At 48.2% G+C, this 23,882-nt stretch overlaps 1 protein-coding gene across 1 annotated transcript in view; it reads left to right on the top strand.

Moving 5' to 3' along the window:
- The window catches only part of COL4A6 (collagen type IV alpha 6 chain), an 83,660-nt gene that overhangs the window by 43,903 nt on the left and 15,875 nt on the right, over nucleotides 1–23,882 (top strand). The window contains exons 14-35 of the mRNA XM_065900242.1: nucleotides 588–632; nucleotides 1,120–1,173; nucleotides 2,508–2,577; nucleotides 3,650–3,757; nucleotides 4,655–4,795; nucleotides 5,517–5,621; nucleotides 7,382–7,542; nucleotides 8,014–8,193; nucleotides 8,722–8,905; nucleotides 11,493–11,546; nucleotides 14,243–14,314; nucleotides 14,731–14,838; nucleotides 15,874–16,095; nucleotides 16,475–16,636; nucleotides 18,269–18,439; nucleotides 19,161–19,304; nucleotides 19,752–19,877; nucleotides 20,315–20,496; nucleotides 22,239–22,302; nucleotides 22,825–22,899; nucleotides 23,406–23,513; nucleotides 23,607–23,714. Of these exons, the coding sequence (XP_065756314.1) occupies nucleotides 588–632; nucleotides 1,120–1,173; nucleotides 2,508–2,577; nucleotides 3,650–3,757; nucleotides 4,655–4,795; nucleotides 5,517–5,621; nucleotides 7,382–7,542; nucleotides 8,014–8,193; nucleotides 8,722–8,905; nucleotides 11,493–11,546; nucleotides 14,243–14,314; nucleotides 14,731–14,838; nucleotides 15,874–16,095; nucleotides 16,475–16,636; nucleotides 18,269–18,439; nucleotides 19,161–19,304; nucleotides 19,752–19,877; nucleotides 20,315–20,496; nucleotides 22,239–22,302; nucleotides 22,825–22,899; nucleotides 23,406–23,513; nucleotides 23,607–23,714 (2,644 nt within the window). The remainder of the gene's footprint in view (nucleotides 1–587; nucleotides 633–1,119; nucleotides 1,174–2,507; nucleotides 2,578–3,649; nucleotides 3,758–4,654; nucleotides 4,796–5,516; nucleotides 5,622–7,381; nucleotides 7,543–8,013; nucleotides 8,194–8,721; nucleotides 8,906–11,492; nucleotides 11,547–14,242; nucleotides 14,315–14,730; nucleotides 14,839–15,873; nucleotides 16,096–16,474; nucleotides 16,637–18,268; nucleotides 18,440–19,160; nucleotides 19,305–19,751; nucleotides 19,878–20,314; nucleotides 20,497–22,238; nucleotides 22,303–22,824; nucleotides 22,900–23,405; nucleotides 23,514–23,606; nucleotides 23,715–23,882) is intronic.

Below are 23,882 nucleotides of genomic sequence, written 5' to 3'. Positions count from 1 at the left end.
TAACTGTTAGCCTCTCTGATTCCTAGCTTCAGGCACTTAGGTCTTACGTTGTTAGTAATTGGCCAACCTTAGCCTCAAAGAAGCAACACTTCAGAGAATTAATTGTCTTTTTAGCTTGGTCATGAAGTTTGTCAAGAGTCTTTTGAGTATTCTGCAATGTTCATCCATTACCCTGCCATTTCTTTCTCCACTTTCCTCTACTCCCCTGTCTTGAAAACACAAAATCACCAACAAGAAATGCATTGGGGGAGAGAGACAAGAGACCCTCCCACAATCTATTTAAAAATCTCATGACTTGGAACTAATGCAGACTAAGTATAATACCACCCAGCCCTTCTACCCAATTCCACATAGTACTTAAAATGTTTCCATTTATTTAGCTCTTTAAAAATTCCCTGTGTGCCTATTCAGCCTGATGGATTAGTGCTTAGAAAGAAGTCATTAAGGCACGTCTAGGAACATTCTCTTACCTGGTTTTAGGAGCTGCTAAATCCTGATCTCAGCTGGAGAGCTTTGTTATGTACGTCTAGTTGCTTTGTCTAGCATTGGCTATTAATCTTTCTAAGGTACCTCTATTCTCTTTACAGGGTCCCACGGGTTTAGAAGGAGTCCAAGGCCCTCCAGGGAGTCAGGTATTTTGGTTAATATCATTAAAGCCTCAGTGTATAAAATCCAAATCAGAAGGCCCTCTTGCTTTACTTAACATGACCATCAATGCAAAGGGAAACACTGCTTACAATTCAAATTGTCCACCTCTCTTTGTTTGATAGAATCTCAGCCACTCACTTCTTTCGTTTTTACCCAAGAAGATGAGTGGCCAGTGTTCAGTCCTATGATGCAGTAGTACTCCTTTAACATGTTATCAGGGCCTAGCAAAGCCAGGCTGCTTGTATTCGTCTCTAGCCTTGTGGCCCTTGTACCTCCTAACATGCAAGTTGGCTACCTAAGCGCCATATTGCCTTCTGGAACATTTTACGGCTTCCAGAGTCAGGTATGATCCATATATATCCTGGAATGCCGGCCAAAATCCCTGTGCCATTTGCCCTGGCCTAATCCAAAAACCAGCCCCTCTTGTGCTCTTAGACATTCAATTCAGTTGTAACTATGTTTCTGTCACAGGGCAAGAAGGGGTCTTCAGGTTTCCCCGGGCTTAATGGATTCCCAGGAATTAAGGTAATGTTTTTAGGAAGTGAAAATCCAGGATTGAGGAGATGGAAGGGTGAAGAATTAGTATAAATGCTATTTAGTCCATTTGGGCTGCTATAACAAAATATCACAGACTGGGTGGCTTATAAAAAAGAGCAATTTATTTCTCATAGTTCTGGAGGCTGGAAGTCTGAGATCAGGGGGCCAGTATGGTTAGGTTCTGGTGAAGATCCTCCTCCGGCTTGCAAACTGCCTACTTCTTGCTGTGTCCTCACATGGTGGAAGGGGCGGGCTAGCTCTCTTGGGCCTCTTTTATAAGGGCACTAACAATGGTGGGAGCTCTGCCCTCATGACCTAATCACCTCCCAGAGACCTCACCTCCTAATATCGTCATCACCTTGGGCATTAGGTTTTCAACGTGAATTTTTGGGAGACACAAACATTCAGATCATAGCAAATGCCTATATGATGAAATGGAGTATTTTTTAGTATTTTGACATTTTAGATGTCACCCTTTTCACACGAAATGCGTACAAGCAAATCCATCCCTACAAGGAGAAATATTTTATTATTGACATTGTTTAGAATTGCCGACTTTTGGGTTTTGTTATCGTTTTTAAATTCTCTCGAGCAATGCATCCCCTTATTGCCTGCACCTGGGACAGACAGCTCCTACCTCCCAAGCCTGGATATGCCACTCTGTCTGATTCTGGTACCTGAGTCTCCCTTTTGAGAGAATTAGGACTCTTTTGACTTCCTCTGCCTGACATCACCCACTAACAAGGGCCGTGACAGTAGCAGAGTCCCAAGCCTGCTGAAAGTGGGAAATAAAAGTTAAAACTCGGGCTTCCCTGGTGGCGCAGTGGTTGAGAGTCCGCCTGCCGATGCAGGGGACACGGGTTCGTGCCCTGGTCCGGGAAGATCCCACATGCCGCGGAGTGGCTGGGCCCGTGAGCCATGGCCGCTGAGCCTGCGCGTCCGGAGCCTGTGCTCCGCAACGAAAAAAGTTAAAACTCTGTTCCCTCCTTAGCACCTCTTGGGTGTAGGCATATTTTCTATTCCTGCGATATGTTTCCCAGGCCCAGAAGCAGATTGTCTTGGAGTCAGGTTGCAAGATAAAATTGGGATCCCTTGTCCTTGACAGGTTCTCAGTTGAGTGTCAGGCCTCTGGGCTGCCTTGTGTCACCTTCATCTTAAATTTATTGGACTTTGAAATTAACCTATGGATTGTTTGGCCCTGGAAATCAGGGGTTACAGAAGGAGGAACCTTCCATTGTCCCAGGGAATGGTTTTGAGGGAACATAAATCTTATGTGATGAGGTCACAGAAATATTTGTGTTTAATGTATTTAATCTTTGCAGGGTGAAAAGGGTGACATTGGCCTGCCAGGCCCAGATGTTTTCATCGATACAGATGGTGCTGTGATCTCAGGTGCAACTTTTCATTGATTGGAGTGGGAAAAAAAAAAAGATAGGAAGTTGACTTCTATATCCCCTGTAATTGTTAAGAGGATACTTTGTCAGCCAGTGGATTGCTGCTAAACCCGATCCCCACAAGGGCCACTCATGGATCCTAAACTTGGGAAATGAATCTAACTCCAATGTCTTAGGCAAAGAAGCCAAGCCCCATACTCCATGTTTGTGTTGGGTCCACCAAGACTAGGATTTGCATTGGCCTGGGTCTGGATTTGCTAAAAATGGTTCTCCTAGTGATGCTTAGGGAAGGATTCATACCCTCCCAGCTAGGCTAACTTCAGCCTGATACTCTGGGACACGCAGGTTCTCATGTACGTGATCCCATGCATGCTTGAGCTTGACAATTTCACAGGAAGTGGAAAAGTATCTTTGGTTAGGGGAGCAAGTATCTTTTGGTTAGGACAGCCCTCAATAGTGTGACACTTTGGAAGTTTGCCTTCACCTCTCCTTGTTCTAGTTACTGTGTGTGCCCAACTCTTCCCTTCGCCTTCTCTAGAGATCTAGATGTCAGTGTCTCCAGCTACTTCTCGCTTGACCAAAGGCTTCTCCTGTAGTGCCTCTTCAATCTGGGTCTCCTAACTTCCTTCTCCTCACATCCTCTCAGGCCTGTGCCCTGTCCGGTAAACTCATTAAAGCTGAGGTGTTAATGGTTGATGGTGGCTTCCTGTGTTCCACGCTCAAGAAACCTGTGTATAACATGAAGAGTAGGCTTCAACACCTTAACCCAAATGGCAGAGATTTGAGGCGTGACAAAAGATTACTAGTAGTAGAAGAACCTTCCTAGTACTTATCAGATCTTACCATGGAAGGTAAGCCCTGGCCAGACCAGTACTGAACAGTAGGAGAGCCTTAGCTCAAATAGGCCCATTATCACATGAGACCATTAGCATCTGGGAGACCTGTGAAGGGCAAGAAAGGTGCTTCTAACCTGAGGACATCTCCTTGCAACTCTTTTGAGGCATTTTGTGGCATTTGTGGGCCTCCCTTCGGTTTGCTTACTGCTTTTTTTGTTGTTGTTGCAATGCCAGGTTATCCTGGAGACACCGGTATGCCAGGCCTCCCAGGCCTTAAAGGAGATGAAGGCATCCAGGGCCTGCCTGGCCCTCCTGGTGCCCCTGGATTACCAGCTTTACCAGGTAAAACAAACTAACCCACCCCATGCACAGATCTCCACTCTGGTGCTCAGCATCCCCTTCTATACTCTGGTCTGGGTACGTACCCAGCCAAAGTCAAAAGAAAGGTAGACTATAGTCAGTAGGCTCCCTGCTGCAAGCCCAAGGCCAATGTATATGAGAATAGGGCCTGGGTAAGCAGCTTTCCTTTGACCTCGGTAATGTACCATAGCTATATAGGCAATCCCAGACCGTCAATGAGGGGGCCTGGGTTGGCCTGCCAGAGCCCTGTCACCCTTCTGTTTATGTGCCATCCCAGTTGATGCTTGCCAGAAGGAGCTGACAAAAGCCCAGACGAAAGTCTGTACCCAGACCTTCACTCTGTACTTAACCCAGGATCCTGTGGATGACATCCTTGACACAGTCATTGGAGGAACACACCCATATGTCACTCTATAGTAGTAAACAGAGAAAGGGCATGCCAGCGTCTGGGAGGCAGGGATGTTCCAGATACAAAGCCTCAGACATTACTTTTAAAGACAGCAGTTTCTAAATTCTCTGGAGATGGGCCTCTGTAAGGATACCCGTGCTTTTAAAACGGCCACTTGGAGGAGATACAGCTGATCTCAGCACCAAGGTGGAAAAAATCTAGAAATGGGAGGCTGGACACCCAGGTTTCCCTCTCAGGTGCCACTTAGAAGTTCTGCACCCCTGACCATGTTTCTGTACGTCTTTGGGCCTCCATTTCCCAAGAGGTTAGGCTAGCTGATTCCTAGGGACCCTTCTAACTCAGCTGCAGGAGAAGGGCAGATGCTTTCCCAAATTCTCCCTTGGAGCTAGTGTCTAACATCGGCACTGATTGGAATCCCCTGAAGAGGAGGGTGATGTGATGAGCATTTTTGTGTGGGCTTATCCTTCCAGGTGGCCCCGGTACTCTAGGGCTCCAGGGAGTTCCAGGCCTGAAGGGGGACCAAGGAAACCCCGGCCACACCACAATTGGGGCAGCTGGCCTCCCTGGCAGAGATGGTTTGCCAGGCCTACCAGGCCTACCAGGCCTACCTGGTAAGTTGTTTGTTTCTCTCTTTGGTCTTGAGATCCAGGTGTGATCCAGATTGCAGAACAGTCCTGATTTTTGAGGGAGGGAGCATGTCACAGGTTAGGGACCACAGCAATCAGAGTGTTCACCAAGGAATAGGCAAGTGAGGGCCATCTCGATGATCAGACACTACCTAATGCCTTCTGACTTCGTAGTCATTCCGTTTCCCCCTTCACTGTTCTCAGCCCCTAGGCCTGTGGTCTTGCAGCTCCTGAAGGAGCAGCATTGGCTCTTTCAAGCTTTCCCTGGTCCTCAGGGCTCCAGCGGGGCGGGCTGAGAGTCCAAGAAATGGGAAACCAAGCCTGGATCCTCAAAGTGGCTGCTAAAAGCTCATTTAGAGGGCTTATTCTCCTTAAGTCAGCTACCTGAGTATGAGATTCTAGATTCTAAGAAAAAGGCTAGAAATATGCCCCGCATGTTTCTTTGTAACCTGCAACCCCTGACCACTGCAGCTTGTGCCCATCTCCTCTTTTGTCCTAAGAGGACTTCCTGGGATAGACATGGGGACTGCTGAGTTGCTGAAGCTGCCTTGGTTATTCCCATATCCCCAGTGTCTAGTCCAGTGCCTGGAACGTAGTAGACATCCTATAAGTAGTAGTAGTAGAGAGAATTGAGCCAACAGAGTTTGGACTTGCTACAGACTTTGCTCCTGTAAGTTGCCAATCTTTTATGTTTTTTTCCCTAAAGGTCCAGCATTTGAGACGGGAACTCTACAGAGCACAGAGCCAGGGTTGCCTGGTCTCCGAGGAGAACGAGGTCCAAAAGGAAACCCAGGCCTCAAAGGAATCAAAGGTGACTTTGTCCTCTTAGGTTTCTTTGTTCCCCAAACTCCCTGGAGAAGGCCCTCTGGGAAGAAGCAAACTAACAGCCTTGGGAACCTGAACAGGACGAATCCTGGATCTTGAGTGGGAATGTGATTATGCGACTGTTGGAAGTGCTATATTTGGAGCTCTAAGACTGAGGCTGGCGGTTGAAGTCACACAGGACAAAGTGGCCCCCAGGCTACTCTACCTGCCCCCTCCACCTGCAGAAGCCACTCTGCACATTCTGCAGCCCCTCTCAGTTTGCAAGGCCAAGGCAGGAAGTCACTTATGATTACCTTCAGCCTGAAGGAGAGGTCAAGACCTGAAACTCTGGAAAAGCCAACTGGCTCCAGGAAAACAACTCCGGTCCCCACAGATTGACTGAAGGATTGATTGATTGCCCCAGCCTTCGGCTGCCTTGCGCTTTCCATCTTTCTGTTGTCTTTGGGTCATTCCTCCATTTCATACTCTGAGAGGCAGATGCTAAAGTGCAAATAAATCACTTCATTATAGCTCCAGCCCAGGGCAGGGTGGAGGAAGAGGTGAAAGTACTGGCTGAAGAGAGGTTTGGGTATACCTGGGGGTTTCATGTACCTGAGATCTCTCCTGTTCTCTCAAGGAATTTACAGCTCTCCTCGACCTCAAACAGAGAGGGTTTAACTCACTCCTCTCCTTTCTCATTGCCCTATCATAAAATGGCACTACCTAAGTATAGGAGCTAGTTCAGAAATTTTTGAAAGCCCCATCTCTAATTTTTAGATCCAGGGAAGGTGGTTGAGGGCAAAGGATATTAAATTTCAAGTCTTGACCTACGATGTCAACTTTGGCCCTTCCCTGACTCACTGCAGAGCTAGTGTGCTTCTTGATACCATTCTCATACTTAAAAACAGGGCCAACTCTAATGCCTCCCCTCCTATATTCCCATGGGACCAGAAGGTTTTTTTTTTTTCTCTCTCTCTCTCTCTCTCAAGTCTGGAATAGTGATAGTGATTCTCAGGTGATTCACTGGGCATGAGGATCACCTAGGGGAAATTACTACAAATTAGATTCTTGGACCTGGCCGCCTGAGAGTCTGATTGATTGGACCTGGGGTGAGGCCCAGCAAGCTGCCTTATAAACAAGCATCCCAGGTGACTCAGGCAGGAGGTTCATGGATCACACTCAAGAAATGATTATTTGGAGAACAGGCTGTTGTTTCAGAGTTTCAGGGATTATCGATTTTCTAAAGGTAGGAAGAGGCCCTTCAGGATCTTAGGGAAACTCAGAGTCACCTCTGTTGATCCAAAGTCTCATTTCCTAGACCATAAGCATGGAAGGTATAAGTGGCTGGGCTATAGTGCTAGTGACTCCTTGCTGTCTCTTCAAAGATGCTTTGCTGAAATCTCTGTCATCAATTTATTTGGCATTTGTCCCTGTGTACAAAAGACAGGGGAAAGACATTTTGGTGAATAGTATGTTCAAGTGGCTTGGATTCCAGACTCTCAGTTGGTTAGTATAGGTCAGTGGTTCTCAACTCTGGCTGCACATTAGACTCACTGATGGCTGGGCTCCACCCCAGAAGACTGAAATCCAAATCACTAGCACAGATGTACTTTGATGGAAAGAACCTAGTTCATTCGAGTCTGTTCTCTGCAGGCCTTCTGATTCCCTCCATGGAGTTGTTCAGGTCACGAATTACCGCTGGCAGGTCTTCCTTCTTCTTGGAAAGATGGCCCACTTAGATTAATGTTGTCTTTTTTTTTCCTCCAGGGGACTCTGGTTTTTGTGCTTGTGATGGTGGTGTCCCAAACATTGGACCACCTGGGGAGCCAGGCCTACCTGGGCCACCAGGTCTCCTGGGCCTTCCGGGCCTGAAAGGAGCGAGAGGAGATCCAGGCTTTGGGGGTGCACAGGGCCCATCAGGAGATCCAGTAAGTCTTACCAAACTTTGGCCCTGAGGGAGCAAATGGGAGCTTTTAAATGCCCCTCACTCCTCACCAATCACTTTCCTAAAACACATAAAAGAAAGATGGGGATAAAGCAGACCTTCAAGGTTTTGATCCATAATATGAAGAAGTCTATCTAGGTATCTTGAAAGTCCCTTTCTGCTTTAACCTACCTATGTTCCCTTCCTTCCTCCCTCCCTTCCTTCCACAAAATTATTTGCATTTGCCTAGAACTGTGCCAGGCCCTGAAGACAAGGTTCCCATCCTCAAAGATTTCAAAATTTAGAAAGGGTAAGGAAATAAATGGGCAATTATAATCCAAGATGACGACATAATCCAGTGTCCAGAACTGTGCCAAAATGTACCCACGGACCTGTTTTAGGTCAGACCTATGCGAGGTGCCAGAATCCTATGAAGTCTGCATCTCCTCATCATTCCCTTCTGTCTTTTTGTCAGGGTGTATTTGGGCCTCGAGGTCTGGAAGGCCCCAAAGGAAAGAAAGGGGAAGCGACTCTCAGTACAGTATCAGGGATGCCAGGAGATCAGGGTGATCCTGGTCTCCAGGGGCTCCCTGGTGAGACAGGAGCCCCAGGCAAGGACGGAGTACCAGGTTTACCAGGCCTGCCAGGCTTTCAGGTAAGTCGATTGTTCCTGGGTAAATAGTGCTGTAAATCCTCACACCTGACTTGGCAGGTGGGCGGGTGGGGAGTATCTGATGGCTACTTCCTGCCTCTGCCACTGACACTTTTGTCTCTGTGCTTTTCCTTTCTGTAAAATAGGAATCTTTTTCTCAGAATGGGTCATTGGCTCACTTGATAAACGCTAGTGACAACTGACCACGTCACTTAAAATGTTTCAGTTTCTGAGGAGCTTTCCATTGCAAGTAATCCAGCTGCTTTCTATGACCCCCCCCCACCAGAGTTGTCCTTCCCCCTCACCCCCACCAATCTAGAACCTTTTGCATTATCAGATCACTCAGGGTTGACAAGCTTCATTCCCATTAACTCAACTCAGAAGAATTGATTGAAAAACTAGAGTGACAGAGAATTTTAACCAAAAAATAAAGCCCTGCTCATACTGGTTAGGTATTTCTTTCCTATGGTCAGAGGGCTCTCCAGATAAGTCTCTTAAGTAATGATTCATCCTTTCCTATGTGTTGTCTAGGGTGATGGTGGACAGGGCTTCCCAGGTGAAAAGGGGTTACCAGGACTTCCTGGTGAAAAAGGCCGCGCTGGTCCAACTGGCCCCCCAGGAATTGGGCTACCAGGATCTTCTGGACCTCGTGGGCTTCCTGGAGATAAAGGAGTAGATGGATTCCCAGGGCAACCAGGCCCCCCTGGGATTCCAGGTGAGTCAGGGAATCAGATGGCTTTGGGCTTGGAAAACTGACTCCTTGAGGGTAGATATGACCCAGATGCGTGAAATGCGTCATAAGAAGGCCAACTGGATTCACTACTTTCAATCCTCTTGAGGGTTTTCATGTGGAAAAAGGATCATACTGTGGTACAGTTACACAGAACAATATAGATTTCAGCCCTACTAAGTGAAAAACTTCCTAACAGAGCAGTCTGAAAGTATAACAGAATGGCCTTGGGAGGTTATGAGCTCATAATCCCTGGAAGATTTCAAGCAGAAGCTGGATGACCATTTATTACAAGTGCCATGGAAGTAATGAGTGGAAATTGGACAAGAAAGGTATCCTCTAAGTTGTATGGTAATATCATCAGTAGGGAAGAGCCTTTCCTTAATTCATGAGATCTCAGATTGAGAAGAGACCCTAGTTCTATCTAGTCTGATCTCCATTTCATACCTTAAATTCCTCCCATTTATATAACTTCTCTTTCTACTTGAATTTTAGTAATTATAATGAGTGACAGCCCTGCTTATAGATCAAGGTACTATGCTATTAACTTGCCTTCCTGCGTACAGCTAGAACAGTTCTTCATCCTAACTTCTATGTTTCCACAACTTCTATGTTCCCATTAGTGGTACCACACTTCTTGTAGTCATCTGAAGTTTGAAAACTTGAAATTCATCTCATATTCTTCATTTGCAATGCCTCCTATCTTCTTCCCTTCTTCTTCTTGGTATTTAGCTCATTATCTCATGCCTAGCTAACACCTATATGCTTGTTGGAATAGATGGATGGATGGATGGATGAATAGATGGATGGATGGATGGAAGAATGACAACTTCCTAAGTAGTTGTTCATTTCCTACCTCTAGACTTTCCACTCAATTCCACTATGAACACTGCTGCCAGTTTAATAATCTGTAAAGAGCTGGTTCCGTCATGTTACTCCCCTAGTCCAAAGCCACAAATGTTCTCTACTAAATAGAGGATAATGTTCAAACTCCTGAGCCTAGAATTCAGAAGTCTCCAAACATGGACACAACCAACGTTTCTAACCTGACTTTATCTCATACTCTTCATGATTAAAACAAAACAAAACACTAAGACAACAGTATCTTTCACTGTCCCCATAAACAATATATTCATTTCTAACTCCAAGATTTTGCCCATGTTGCCTTTTTCTTGAATACTCCTCCTCTTTTCTCTATGTACTCACATCCCATCCAACTTTCAGGGTTCGATATAGGCCCTAATTCTTCCACTAAGCTTTCTCATGACCCCTATAGTATGTCTTTGCCGGTTAGATTGTATATTTCCTTCCATTAATGCTTTTACTTTTTCCAAATGCATTGTAAGCCTCTGGATACTAAGGAAGGTGAGTAATCCCTTTTAGTGTTTCTCAACTAATATACATTTACAGAGGAAAGGGCCTTTTCCATAACCAAGGAGCTTTTTCTTAGACCTATTTCTCCTCTTTCCACCTCGTCACCTTGAAGAATTACCAAAAAAAGAAGACAGATACCAGGTCTTGTAAAAATTGATTTCTTTTAAAATGTACTTTTGTGAATTGGTCTAAGAAGGATTACAGTACAAGTTAAAAATGGATGATTCAGGATTCTTAAACCCAAGTCAGTATTCCAGTCCAAGTCAGTATCCCCATTAAGGCTGTGAGGAATTGTGTCAAACAAAACCATTCGGCCTTTTGGAAGTCCTGGTGTCAGCTATAGCTTTGCTTCCAGCTCTGTTCCCAGAGACATTATTCATGGTCATTCCACCGCCCCTCCGCTAATTGGGTCTTCGTTCTAGTTCAACCCATTTTGCAGGCAACTAGGTTTTAAACTGAGTTATATTAACATGGTGCCTGTAAACTTAGATATGCTCAAATCTGGATATTATCAACATTCCAACTGCTTGGAAACAGGAAGCCCACAGGAACATTTCTGTCCTAAACTTCACTATCCCTGGACCCAGAAAGTTCTCAGGAAACTAGTGATCTAGAAAGCTATAGCCTGGGAGATGCCTTATGCAGAAAATGTTCTTGTTGCCATACCATGACTTTCCAAAAAATTACTTCAATTAAGAGCATTAGCTTTCTTTTTCTCTCTACAGCCACCAAATATAACTCCTCAAACCTAGCTTTCTTTCCACACAATTGTAAAAACACTTAACCTGTGGGCCCTAAACATTTGCATTATGGCCATTACTGTTGCCATGAAAGATGAAGATGCTGTTCCTAAATGTACTCACTCCAACTGGTGGTGGCTCAGGCTAGGACATCTACATTGCCAGGAAAGGGAATGAAGTAATCAGAAGCCTTTCAACCTAATAGTGTGAATTATTACAAATCCTGGGCAAGGAGACAACTGGCTGTTTCCAAAGAGGCTCTGATCCAGATGCTCATAGTAATCAGTCACCCTGGTTATCACTGCAGCAGCTACTGTGTCCTTGATCCCGTGTGGATGCCAGCTTTCTCGACTCGGTCAAGACAGGGAATTTGATCGGTGGGCTACAGACAAGACTTCCCTTGGGCCTCAAGGAACTTCTGTCCCGGCTTAATTTTCTTCTTTACTTGTTTGGTCTAGGTGACTGCTGCTGCAGGGAGAAGGTTGGGCAAGGAGACTTAGACACAGAGGGAGGTGAGAGGTAGTTAGGTCTAGAGGTTCTCAAACACCAAATGATGGCAACCCACCCCCCCTTCCTTTTTGTTCACTTAATCTTAGACACTCACAGTGGTCTGAGTACCACACTGGAGGCCCGGGCTGGGGAGGGGTGATCCTAAGGCTGGGGTGCAAAGACTCACGCTGACACCGCTGCAAAGTCTCCTTAGCACACCTCTCCTGGGAGGGAGGACAGAGGAAGTGGGCATGCAGTCTCTGCGAGGGGCTGGCTCCTTCACTGTGCATGTTGATGGCTTGGCTGATCTCTTCCTTGAGCATCTTCATTTATGAACTTAACTGAGGCCATGACTTGCCTTGGGAGGTACCTGGAAGGAGCCACACATGTCTGATATTTATTCATTGGAACCAGAATCAACTGAGATATTAGAAACTTGATAACCAGAGGTGCTTTTTTATTCTGAAGATGAATTTTGTCATTAATGGGGAAAATTCTGAATAACTAGGTCATTTGTTGCACTTATAAAACAGAACAAGGGTAGAGCTGGTTTCTGCTTTGTTGGGGAGAAGGCTCGGAATTCAGGGATGTAAAGTAAAAGACAGGAACGTAAAGTAAAAGAGTCAGGTAGCAGTATGACTTGAAGTCCTTACCTTCTCACCATTTTGACCCTCTGCTTGCAATACACAAACGCGGTGTGTTGTACAGGGCTGGTCCGAGGCAAAGGGAAGTATGTCCTTGATTTCCTCTGGGTTCTACTCATCTTCCCTTTTCTAAGTATTTTTCCTGCCCTGGAACCTTTCCAGATGCCTGTCCTTGGCCCCGTCTTCTAAAGATTTTGTTTTGCTCTGGCTATCACAGGTGAAAAGAATCTATGAAACACATATGATAAATTGAAGATGGATGGCTTCATGTTTGGACCTGGCCCAGAGATATTTGTATTTTATCCAGTTTGTTTTTTAAGACATAAAGCAATGGAACTACAATGTTTGACACATTAGAGTCAATCAGCTACTGAAATAGTTGGGGCAGGAGGGTTTTCTGCAGGGTCCCTCTCATGATACCATCTAGCGAGGCAGTTCTTTAGCCTAGTCCAAAACCGAGCACAGGACTGGCAGCCCTCTCCCCACGAAGCATCTCATCCATCATAAAGCATTTCCGCAGTAAGGAAATAGCCCTCCAAAATAGCTCCATCATTTCAACATCTGGCAGGATGGAGATGGGTATGACTACCTATGGAGGAAGATCAGGCTTGTGGCCATCTTTCCACCTGTGAAAATATAACTATAGGAGCCTGAGGTCTAGAAGGTAGAGAGTTGCTGCCCAGGCTACAAAGTAGTGTCACAAACCTGACTGAGGTAGAATCCAGGGGATGGCCTTGCGGGAGCTCTTCTGAATACTCCTCCTTAAGTAAGATACTAAAACACTAGTATTCACTGAGCACATCCCAGGGTGCCAGGCGCTGTGCTAAGTGCTGTTAACACTATTCCATATAATCCTCACAAGCACCATATGACGTAAGTAGCTCCAATTTTACACATGAGGCTCAGAGAGGTTGAGTATCTTGCTCATACAACTAGTTAGTAGCAGAACTACGATACAAGCTCAGCTGTGTCTGGCTTCAGAGCCCAACCTCTTAACCAATACGTTATACTGTTCAATTCCCAATTTTGATTTAGGACTAGAACAGGTGGGCTAAAATGCCATCAAGCCTTGAAGTTGGAAAATGGAAGCAGGACTGGAGGAGGAATGCTAGCCAGTCCAGTAAGCAGTCGGAATCATAGGTTGTATACATATCTTTAAGAGATGCAATTTGTGATTTATTTTACGTACAGGCAAAAGCTATAGCAGTTTATTAGAACTGTGGACTCTGGCTTAAAGTAGATCTCAGGGGATTGTTTTAATGAATAGGCAAGACTGATTTTAATTAGCAATTGTTTATAAATGGCATTTGAAGGAGCCAACTAACTATTTGTTCACTGGTATCTTATTAAACCTCCCCCCTGTGATCTTACAGACGCTGTATTTGCGCTCAGAGTGAGCAAGGAAGAATTTGCCAGGGGAGGGGCTCCGCAGGTCAATTTCAATGTCTTGAATAGTGAAATTGACTACCCTTTCTCCCTGAGTAGCAGAGTTGACAGTTTCAAATGAGGAGCTGAGGGAAGGGTCACTGTCTGCCATGGCCAAGAGAGTGGCCTTCAGTGTTTACCTGGTACAGACATATGGGTCCATCTGACCAAGGACAATCAGTAGATCTCAAATAACGCGTGTCAGAAGAACCCAGTGGTTTGGGAAAAGCCTCATTCCAAGAAAAGAGCAGTCATCTGAACTTGAGAGGTGTTGGTTTCAAACACTCCAATCTAGTGATGTGGGCATAATAATAACTAACACCAAGCACGCATCCTAGGGAGGGGCTCCATCTGAAGGCAGGGTGAATAGGCAACTGCCGTTTGCTGCTCTTCCTACACAACAGGAAACTTTGTTAGAATGAGATGTCCTGACTCGGACACTAGGGGCATTCTTATCTGTGAGAAATTGCACTAGGAGTAACTCCCAAGAGCTTCTGATGCTACGATTTTTCTGCATGGGCTCCCAGCTTCTGGGTGGGAAGAATAACTTAGCTGTTCCATTCGATGGAATGGGAGTAAAGGCGCATGCTAGGGGGAAATCGTCCCTGACTCAGGGGGTTCACCACCTGCTCACATGTTACCATTTACAGGTATCACCTTGCCTTGTATTATTCCTGGGCCATACGGTCCATCAGGATTCCCAGGAGCTCCCGGATTCCCAGGTATGGAATGAGGCCAGAAAAAGCCACTGAGCAATAATCCTTGTAAGGGCCATGCACCAAAGGAAGCTGAGGATAGCCTGGTAGCATTTGGGGATTCACATTCCTTCTGAGAGGGCAGCCTTGAGGATTGAGGAACTAGAATGGCTGCTAGAGAGGGCCGTGTGGGGAGGTGAGAATAAGAGAGGCTCTCCAAGAGCTTAGAAATTTTTTTTGTTTTTCGGCCGCACCGTGCAGCTTGTGGGATCTTAGTTCCCCAACCAGGGATCGAACCCATGCCCTCGGCAGTGAAAGCACGGAGTCCTAACCACTGGACCACCAGGGAATTCCCGAGACTAGGATTCTTGACTGGACATCACAAATCATAGCTAGCCACACCGACTTTCCTTTCCCCTTACCACTCATATTTGGGTTTTCAGGCCCTAACGGGGCCCGTGGCCTCCCTGGGACTCCAGGCCAGCCTGGATTGCATGGAAATAAAGGGGAGCCCGGAAGTCCAGGATTGGTTCACCTCCCTGAAATGCCAGGTAAGAAAAGGAGCTTCTCCTCACCTGCTTCTCCTTTTGTGTGAGTGTGTGTTCAGATTGTGGTAGCCATCCACCCACTATAGGAAGTTAGGTTTGTGCTCTGGTGTAAGTGGGACGGTTTTGATTTCATACTCAGGCAAGAGAGCTTAGAGCTATAGAATGCCAGCATCTCAGAGCAGTAACGGCCATTTGAGGAGGAAACTGAGGCTCATATGGAAGGTGACTCACCTGAGATCACAAGGTCACTAGTGATAGAGCCAGGACTCTGCCACATGGTCTGACTGCAAGTTCTATGGCAGTTTCCTGGATCAACTCCTTAAAGGTCCGAGAAGGAGATTCAGATGAGTGAGAGGGAAGTTGTCATATTTCAAAGACTTCGCTCACACCCTGTCATTCCAACCTGAGCTTCATTGTTCTGCACTGCACCAGTGGTTCTCAAACTGTTCCCTCGGCCAGAAGCGTCAGCATCACCTGGAAACTCGGTAGTAACGCAGTGCCTTGGCCCCTTGGCAGAGTTACTGATCAGAAGCTCTGCGGGTGGGCCCCGCAATCTGGCTTTTCCCAAGCACCCCTGCCCCAGGAGACTCTGATGCACACTCAGTTTGAGAACCACGCCTGCTCTGCAGCCTGGGGCTCATCTGAGGCCACGTTCCCTCGGACTTATCAGTGCTACAGATCCGTCTGCCACCCAGAAAGAGGGAGGCATGACTTGGCAGGAGTTAGACTCCAGAAGAGACCAGGCCTTTGACAGGAGGTCCCGGGCGTAACCTGTGCTCTTTGGCCACTGTAGGCTCCCCAGGAGCGGGTTGCTGAGCTCTGCCCGCTGAGCTAGAACCTCCTCCAGGGCACACGGGCCAGTCCCTGCCACTGGGCAAGTCTTCCCAGGACCAGAGACTCCTGACCTTTAAGGGAAGCGACACACATTACTAATATGTTAGCTTTTGTAGTAGGGAAAAAACCTGTGTCAGAGTCCTCTCCCCAGACCTATCACTTCTAAACCTCCATGGCCTTTTATTTTTGCCTCTTTACATTTAGGATTTCCTGGACCTCGTGGAGAGAAGGGCTTGCCTGGGTTTCCTGGGCTCCCTGGAAAAGATGGCTTGCCTGGGAAAGTTGGCAGTCCCGGCTTACCAGGTCCCAAGGGAGCCCCTGGTGACATCATTGGTGCTGAAAATGGTGCTCCTGGGAAGCAAGGCCTACAGGGACTGCCAGGAGACAGAGGATTTCCTGGAGACTCTGGCCTTACAGGACCCAAGGGTGACTCCCTTTGCCCCACTTATCTGACAGTCTACAGAAAACCTTTCAGTAACTGCTATACTTGCATGAATACCTGCGTGACTCTGGGGTGATGGATTAATTAGGGGCTTGAAATGAAAAGTTACTCTGTTCTGTCCTTCCCTTTGTGGAACTTTTTCTTAAATCACCTGTGTCCATTCTCCTGTCTTAGTAATTCCAGAAGTATCTATAATCCGTAGTCAGATTTCTTGCAGAGCCTGTGATTAGCAACAAGGCTTGAGCTGACAAGACAGTGGCCCGTGGGGTGCATCCTGGGCAGGCTCTTCCGCTGGAAGTTGGTTTGGTAATCGGTCCCTGCTATCAGTCCAGGCTGTAATTGTCTGGCCCTTCCTTTCCTTAGGTTTGCTTGGGAAGTCAGGCTTGCTGGGTCCCAAAGGTGATCGGGGCAGCCCTGGAATACCAGGCCGCGCAGGACAGCCAGGCCCCCGGGGATCTGATGGTCTATTCGGCATCAAGGGCAAACCCGGGCTCCCAGGAGCACCAGGCTTTCCAGGCACTTCAGGTAGGTCCTTCAGAGGAGGAGCCCCATCTTGACAGACTTAAGCTAAGCCCTCCCCTCCGCCCCCCACCACCCCCACCGCAACCCAGTGCCCTGAGGGTCAGTAGCAGCAGTGTGACAGGGTCAGAGTTGACAAGGAGACTGACTTTCCTAACCTCTCAAGTCGCCCTCGCAGTGCCAAGCCAAACCGATCGCTGCAGTTTAGCCTCCAAAATGTGACCCCACAATATGCTCATTCCCCGCCCCTCCCCCGTGGCCTCCGTCCCCCTTTTCAGGCTTCAGCCTCCCTCCTGCCTTCCTGCCCTCCTTGTGCAGGTGGGCCTCGCCCCTCTCCACCGCCCTCACTGGGGCCGGGTGAGGAGCTCAGACGGAGAGGGTGACCACCGTGCTGGCAGCCTGCCTCTCGGGCCAGCAGGCCTCTGAGGACCCAGGGCCAGAGTGTCTTTCACTCCACAGCGGGGCCTGACACCCCCTGGTTCCAACCTACTGTCTGCAGCTTGCCTTTTTCTCACACCCCCCTCTTCACCCTGCTGTCTGCCCCGACTCCCAGCCACGTGACTGAAGTTGAGTTTTTGCAGAGCCACTAATATCTTTTTTACTTTGTCCTTCTGTGTTTCTGGGGTCTTCACATAGGCTGTCCAGGTGAGAAAACAGCACACAAGCTCACAGACTAACACTCCCACTAGCTTGGCCTCTTGGGGAATTATCTTACTACACACTATAACCTGGCAAGGCCAGGGGTCCCTGAACTCATGCTGTGGGGTTGGCCCCCATTGAATTTCCTTCCCTTGTTGTGGAATCCCCTTCACAGCCTCCCATTAGAATCCTGGGGCTCGCAGCTACTTGATGCTTTTCAATCCATAGAAGGCCAAGTCAGCCATTCATTTAGGTCCTTGGGGGCCCAAATACCTCTGTCGTCACTGATTTAATCCTTTGGTTTTTTAATTTCCTTGCTTTGTACCTGAACATTCCACTTTGGCAGCAGCTCAGGAGGTTAATCCCATTGAGCAACTTAAAGCCTGGTGAAAGAAGTTTCAGAATACCTAGGATACCAGATGGGCCTTGGGGATTTCTACAGTACTTGGCACTAGGGGGTCTTTCAACCCTAATGCCAAGGAACTGGCTGACTTAACTGCTTGCATGAGGGATTAAAAGGGCAGCCCTGTATCCATGGCTCCCTGGGAGGCTGAAACAATGGCTTGGCTTTAACCTCTACTTCACCAATTGGCTCAGGAAACAGCCATTGTGGAGTGATTCAAACTGGAAGTACCAGGAAACTAGAGTCCAGTTGCCACCCTGGCTTCCCAGAGCTCCATTCAGAGGCTAAAGTGTGAACCACATTCATGAAGGGGGGAGAGTTATCATCAGAAGGGGTTTGCTCCCCCCCCCCCGCCCCCACCATCTACAGTGCCATGTTGAAAGAAGTCGCCATTGGCAGGGCACCCTGGGTGGTAGGTGCTAATGCTTCAGCCAACTAAGAACTCTGCCTGTTAGCAGCCTGCCTAAGCCATTGTTAAAGGGCAGTTTATAAACGCCAACAAGCCAACCAACCAGAAGCCATGGGAATGGGCAGCGGCCCAGATCTAGACAGTCTCACTTGACGGCTGTCCTGTGTTCTCTCCTGTACTGATTCAGGACATCCTGGAAAGAAAGGTCCAAGAGGCGATATAGGTCCCCCTGCATCAGCTGGAAAGAGAGGCCTGCCTGGGCTGAAAGGCCTTCCGGGATCTCCAGGGCTAATTGGCTTCCTGGGGAACTCCGGCTTGCCAGGGGCCACTGGACTGCCAGGCCTGCCAGGTCTGAAGGGTAAGTGAAGGTATCAGGAAGGCACCAATGGGGGCCAAAAAGGAGCTGCCATGCTGCCCAGCTCGCCCCCTCCCTCCTCTCTGCCTGGGAAAGGGGAATGGGGAGGGAGGTGGGCAGGGCTTTTTTGGCAAGATAGTTGGACGAGGCTAGTGCTAAAGGAGGAACCCCACCCAAGGTGATTCGCCTTCCCTGCCTGCTGGGTGGATCACTGGGCTGAATAGCATGGGCAGGGAGCCCAAGACAGGAACAGCCACACCAAGGTTACTCATTTGCACAACTTCTACCATAGAGCCTGATAGCTCTCAATTCCTGTGACTGTCCTGCTAGACATCAGAGGTTGGGCAGGGGGGGAAAGTGACTGGTCCAAGGTCACACAACTGGTTAGCAACAGCACCAGGCTAGAGCTCATCTCCCTGCCTCCTGGCCATAGGCTTTTTTTATTCCTCCTGTGCCAAACATGAGCTCTAACTTGGCAAATCATAAGAGAGGTTCCCGCCTCTTCTTTCCTTTCTGGTGCTTAGTACAATGTCCCTCTTCAGGGAAGTAGCATACCATGTATTGACTAAGAGCTTGGGCTTTGGGGTTAGAGAAACTTGGGTTTGAATCCCTTCTCTGCAACTTCCTAGCTGTGTGACTTTGGGTGAGTTAATTAACGTCTCTGAGCTTCCATTTTCTTATATGTCAAACAGGGATAATAATAGAAGTTCTTGTTTCTCAACAGGTGAGAAGGGGTCTGTTGGACTGATAGGTTTTCCAGGGATTCCAGGTCTCCCTGGTATTCCTGGTGCAAGTGGATTAAAGGGAATTCCTGGGTCGATGGGAAGAGTTGGACCATCTGGACAGGCTGGTAGCCCTGGTGAAAAAGGTGAGCTGGGGAATCGAATTCTGGAATTGCCACCCATGCTTCCCAAGGTACATCTTGTTTATCAACTTTGTCATTCCTGTGGCTTATACCAACCCTGTGTTAGATAATAATATTTGAGGTTTCTGAATGAAGTCCTTTTAAACCAAAAGACCTAATCACTCTGAGTTACTACTGCGCGTTAGAGGCCTGGACACACATTCCCGATGCTCAACGGAGAAGGGTTTTGAGTAGGGTCTAAAGTTGCAGGTGGACCTTGAGCTTGTCAAAGGAGGGAGAGGGCGTGCACATTAATGCAAAGTTTGGGAAACAGGGGCGGGGAAGAAGGTGGAAGAGCCCAGAAAGGGGGCCTGGGGTGGGGCGGGAAGAGCTGATATGAGCGGTCAGCCCGTGCCTGACCTCGTGTCTAAGCTCCCGCTCACACGGCTCTCATGGTCTCCATCCCTGCAGGAGACAGAGGCGACCCGGGGCCAGTCGGAGTACCCAGCCCCAGACTTCCAGTGCTGAACCTGCACTTCACAGGAGACAAAGGCTCTCAGGGCTCACCTGGATCCATCGGATTTCCTGGGCCCAGAGGTGCTGGGGCAGGGAATGGGCAGGAGAAATGCCCAAGACGGTTTTTATGACCAAATTCAAGTTCTTTCCTGAGAAAAGGCCCCACAGAACAAGAACCCCCAGAGCAGCGGTATGGGTGGCAGCTGGGGATCCACGTAGGCTGCCTTCCCCGGGCCTGAGGGGGGCCTGTACTGTGAGCCTGCCAATTTTCATTGCCACTGTGGAACTCCGTTTTTGAACCACGGGCGGCTGTATCCCTGGAAGGGCCTGGCAGACAGTGGGGATGGGCACTGAGTGGCTTTCCCAGTGAGGCACCTCCCTCTATCCCCACTCCTCCCCCTAAGCTAACTGTCCCCAAGCTTGCGCTTTGGCCGCCTGTGACCCAGGGCACGTGCGCCTTGGGGAGAAGATTTTCTCTTGCCTAGAGTCTTTCCCCAAGACTTTTGCTTCTTTCCCAGGTGACAAAGGAGAGGCTGGCAGCCCTGGGCCACCAGGCTTGCCTGGAGCTCCTGGCTTCCCCAGCCTCATCAAGGGACTTAGTGGGAGACCAGGCTCCCCTGGCTCCACAGGACTACGGGGCTTACCCGGCCCGAAGGGGTCCCCTGGAATCACAGGTTTCCCAGGAATACCAGGAGAAAGTGTGAGTCTGCCCACCTCTTTATCTCCCCACCAGGGAACCGCCTCCATAGCAGGGGGATGTGTTCCTATTGCCCACCTTTCTGATCCCAGCCCACTTCTCGGCCCTCTTGCCCAGCTCCCTCCCCCAGCTCACCCCAGACAAGGCCCATCCTTGAGTCTGCCAGGTCTTCTCACCCTTTCCCAAACATCCCCTCTTCCTTCCGGGGCCCTTGTTCACCTATCTTCCCCCACGTGGCAGAGCATCCTCCTCAAAATTGCTGACTACCTGCCTATCCTTCAGGCCCCAGCCCAGGCACCCGCCCCTCCAGGAGTCCCTGAGCTCCCACCCTGCTGGCACCCTACACTTCTCACTGCTTACACTTATCCTAGTTGGTTCTGTGTGGGTCTGATTTCCTCAATGAGACTGTTAGGACTTGAGAACAAGAACCGCCTTGCATGCTTTTTGGTCTGCATCCCACCGCCAGCATCCCACGTTTAGTTTGGGACAGCAGAAGAATTCGGTACAGACTATTTGATGTTTTGATTTCAGAAAGGTCTTTGCCAGTTGTTGCCTCTTGTGGAGACAACAAAGACTCAAAACCAGTTTCTCTGGGTTCTTAAAAGTTTGGGTGGTAGAGTAGGCTTAGCAATGAGAAGACGTAGGCTTGAATCTCAGCTCCATCCCTCATTAGCTCTGTGATTTTGTGCGTATCGCTTAACTTGCCGGAGCCTCGCTTTTCTCATCTGTTAAAAATGGGAATAATTTCCAAACCTTCTTCAGACCATAGTGAGGGTTAAGTGAGCTGATGTGTGTAAAGCAGTTATGTTGTATTTGGCACATGGTAGGCTCTGAGTAAATAGTGGCAATAATAGTAGTAGTATTGAAGGGACTAAATAAACTGTATCACAGGACACCTGTGTTCCTTGCAGACAAAGTCCCTGTCCTTTAAAAGCGTCAATCCGGCTTGTGGAGAGAAAACACCACACACACACACACACACACACACACACACACACACACACACACCTGAAGCAATTGCAAAATAAACAATTCTCAACCTGCTACTTACACACTAGGAAGGATAGAATCATCTCAAATGAATCAAAACCATACCAGATGCCAGGGAAAGAATTGTACCAATGGCAGCTGACACGCCCATTTCCCAGACTCAGATAGTGTGTTGGACATTAGCCAGTGAAGGCAGTTTTTCTTGTGAAAATCATGGAAATATGAGACCAAATTCAGACTCCAGTACCTGTATGCATACAGCCCACTACCTGGTGGCAGAAAGACTCTGTTCCTTGTGAGACCTGCGGCAGAGAGCTAGCCCCACGTTGGTGAGGTCACACTTGTTCTCGTGCATAATGGCTCCAGAGCTTTGGCATGGGCGGTGATAGCCAACTGTATGTAGAGCAGATCAAATGCCTGGCCTGACTGTTAAGTTTCGTATTTTCTAAGAGACTTGCTAGAACATTCACACCTTGATTTCCCAAGGTACCAATTTTGATAGGCATTGGGAAGTTATGAATGACAAGACCAGGATTAATCTGCAGATCGAATCCCTCCCCTATAACCCGTAAATACGCATTTCCGCCCCCTTGCTCATCACCTTCCCCTCTGCAGGATGCCCCCCACCTGTTTGCCCCTGCCACAGACCACTCGATGGACATCTCTCCAGCAGTGGCTCAGGGAAGGGAGGGGGAAGAGAGGGTGGGAGGCCCTGAGCACTGGGCAGAAATACTGACTCCCGTCTTGCTTTGAAGGGTTCACAGGGTCTCAGTGGAGCTCCTGGGCTCCCAGGAGCATCTGGTCTCCCAGGTTTAAAAGGTAAGGAGCATTTTCCCTTTTAATGCGTTTTTCCAGAGCAAGGTGGATTCCTAACAGGCCCAGGGCTCTCCCTGGGGGAGACATTGTGGTTCGAGAAAAAGGAATCAATTTACATTTCCCCTTCCGCTGAACCCCCTTTGCAGTCTTTGTTCCTCAGAGATATGCGAGGAACAGTGGTTTGACCCAGCTGCCTTCCAGACTCAGCAGCAGAGGAGAACCTCAGCTCTAGACAGTCTCCTCTTCTGGTGATGTTTCAGGGCCCCTCCTCTCATCTTCTCTGCCCATACTGAGCCCAGTGATGTGTTTCCCAATGGAGAGATGCTGCATGTAGCAGCATTTCATGCCAATAGTCTGGTAGCATCCGAGCCCTTCATTGGGGCATAAAAGCATAACCTTTTACCGGGTGGATAACTGTGTCAAGGAGCCTCTCTGGCTATGATTTTTTTCCCTCAGAAGATGTGTGTGCTGCAAATTGAGCTGTAGCTTCTCCTGACCACTTGAACAATGTCTTGATATCCCCAGGAGATCAAGGCCAGACACTTGGAATTTCTGGTAGCCCAGGACCCAAGGGACAACCTGGGGAGCCTGGTTTCAAAGGTAAGGCTGCTGCACTTTTGTCTCACAAACTCCTCAAAACTGAGGATCGGAAGGAATTTTGGAGGCCAACACCAAGTTCTGCAACTTCTATGCAGTGCAGAAAAATTCCTACCTGACATGTATCCACTTAGAGGCAGTCAACAGTTTTCCCAAGCAAACCAACCTACTTTTCCTTCAAGACTCACAGACTTACGGGATAAGTCTCGAAGACCTTTAAGACAATGGTGTCCACCCCCTTAGTTTTTAGTTAAACTAAATACTTGGTGAACATTTCCACCCATTGCTCCTACTGCTGGGAACACTCAGAACAAGTTTACTTACTTTTCAATTGGGAAGCATCTTTCAAATATGAAGACAGCTGTCACAATCCCTTTCAGAGTATCTTTGTTGGATCCAGCTCCCGTGGCAACTCAAAATGGCTTCACCTTCCTGCTCCCCCTCTCCCGTGGAGGAACATACTGCCTGAACTGTGGCCTGATCACTCAGCATTTTTCTTGATTTTGTAGGTGTGAAAGGAAAAGATGGACCAGTTGGTGATGTGGGTTTCCCAGGAAACAAAGGTGAAGATGGGAAAGTTGGTATTTCTGGAGATGTTGGCCTTCCTGCCTCCCCAGGTACCATGCCACATGACAACTTTACTCTGAAAAAGTTCAGATCAGCTTCAGGTCACAACCCCTTCTGAACTTCTGCCTTGTTTTCACTTTTAGGACTCCCCGGGGTTGCAGGCATGAGAGGAAATCCAGGGCTTCCAGGTTCTTCAGGCCACCCAGGGGCAGCTGGGCCCCTGGGACCCCCTGGCCTAATAGGAACCAAAGGTATGAGAGTTGGGAGTAGGCAGTGGGGAAAAGGGTCCTTTCCTCAAAAAAAGGATGGCAACTACTTTTTCTTAGGAGACCCTAGCTGGGATTAAGCCGTATCCAGGGGAGTCATTGACTGGGTTTCATGAGGGATAACAGGAAAGGAGGAAGAAGAAGAAGAAAGGA

The sequence above is a fragment of the Phocoena phocoena genome, chromosome X (genome assembly GCF_963924675.1).
Source record: "Phocoena phocoena chromosome X, mPhoPho1.1, whole genome shotgun sequence".
NCBI lineage: Eukaryota > Metazoa > Chordata > Mammalia > Artiodactyla > Phocoenidae > Phocoena > Phocoena phocoena.
The sequence above is the reverse complement of the archived record's forward strand: the minus strand, read 5'-3'. Positions and strand labels throughout refer to the sequence as shown.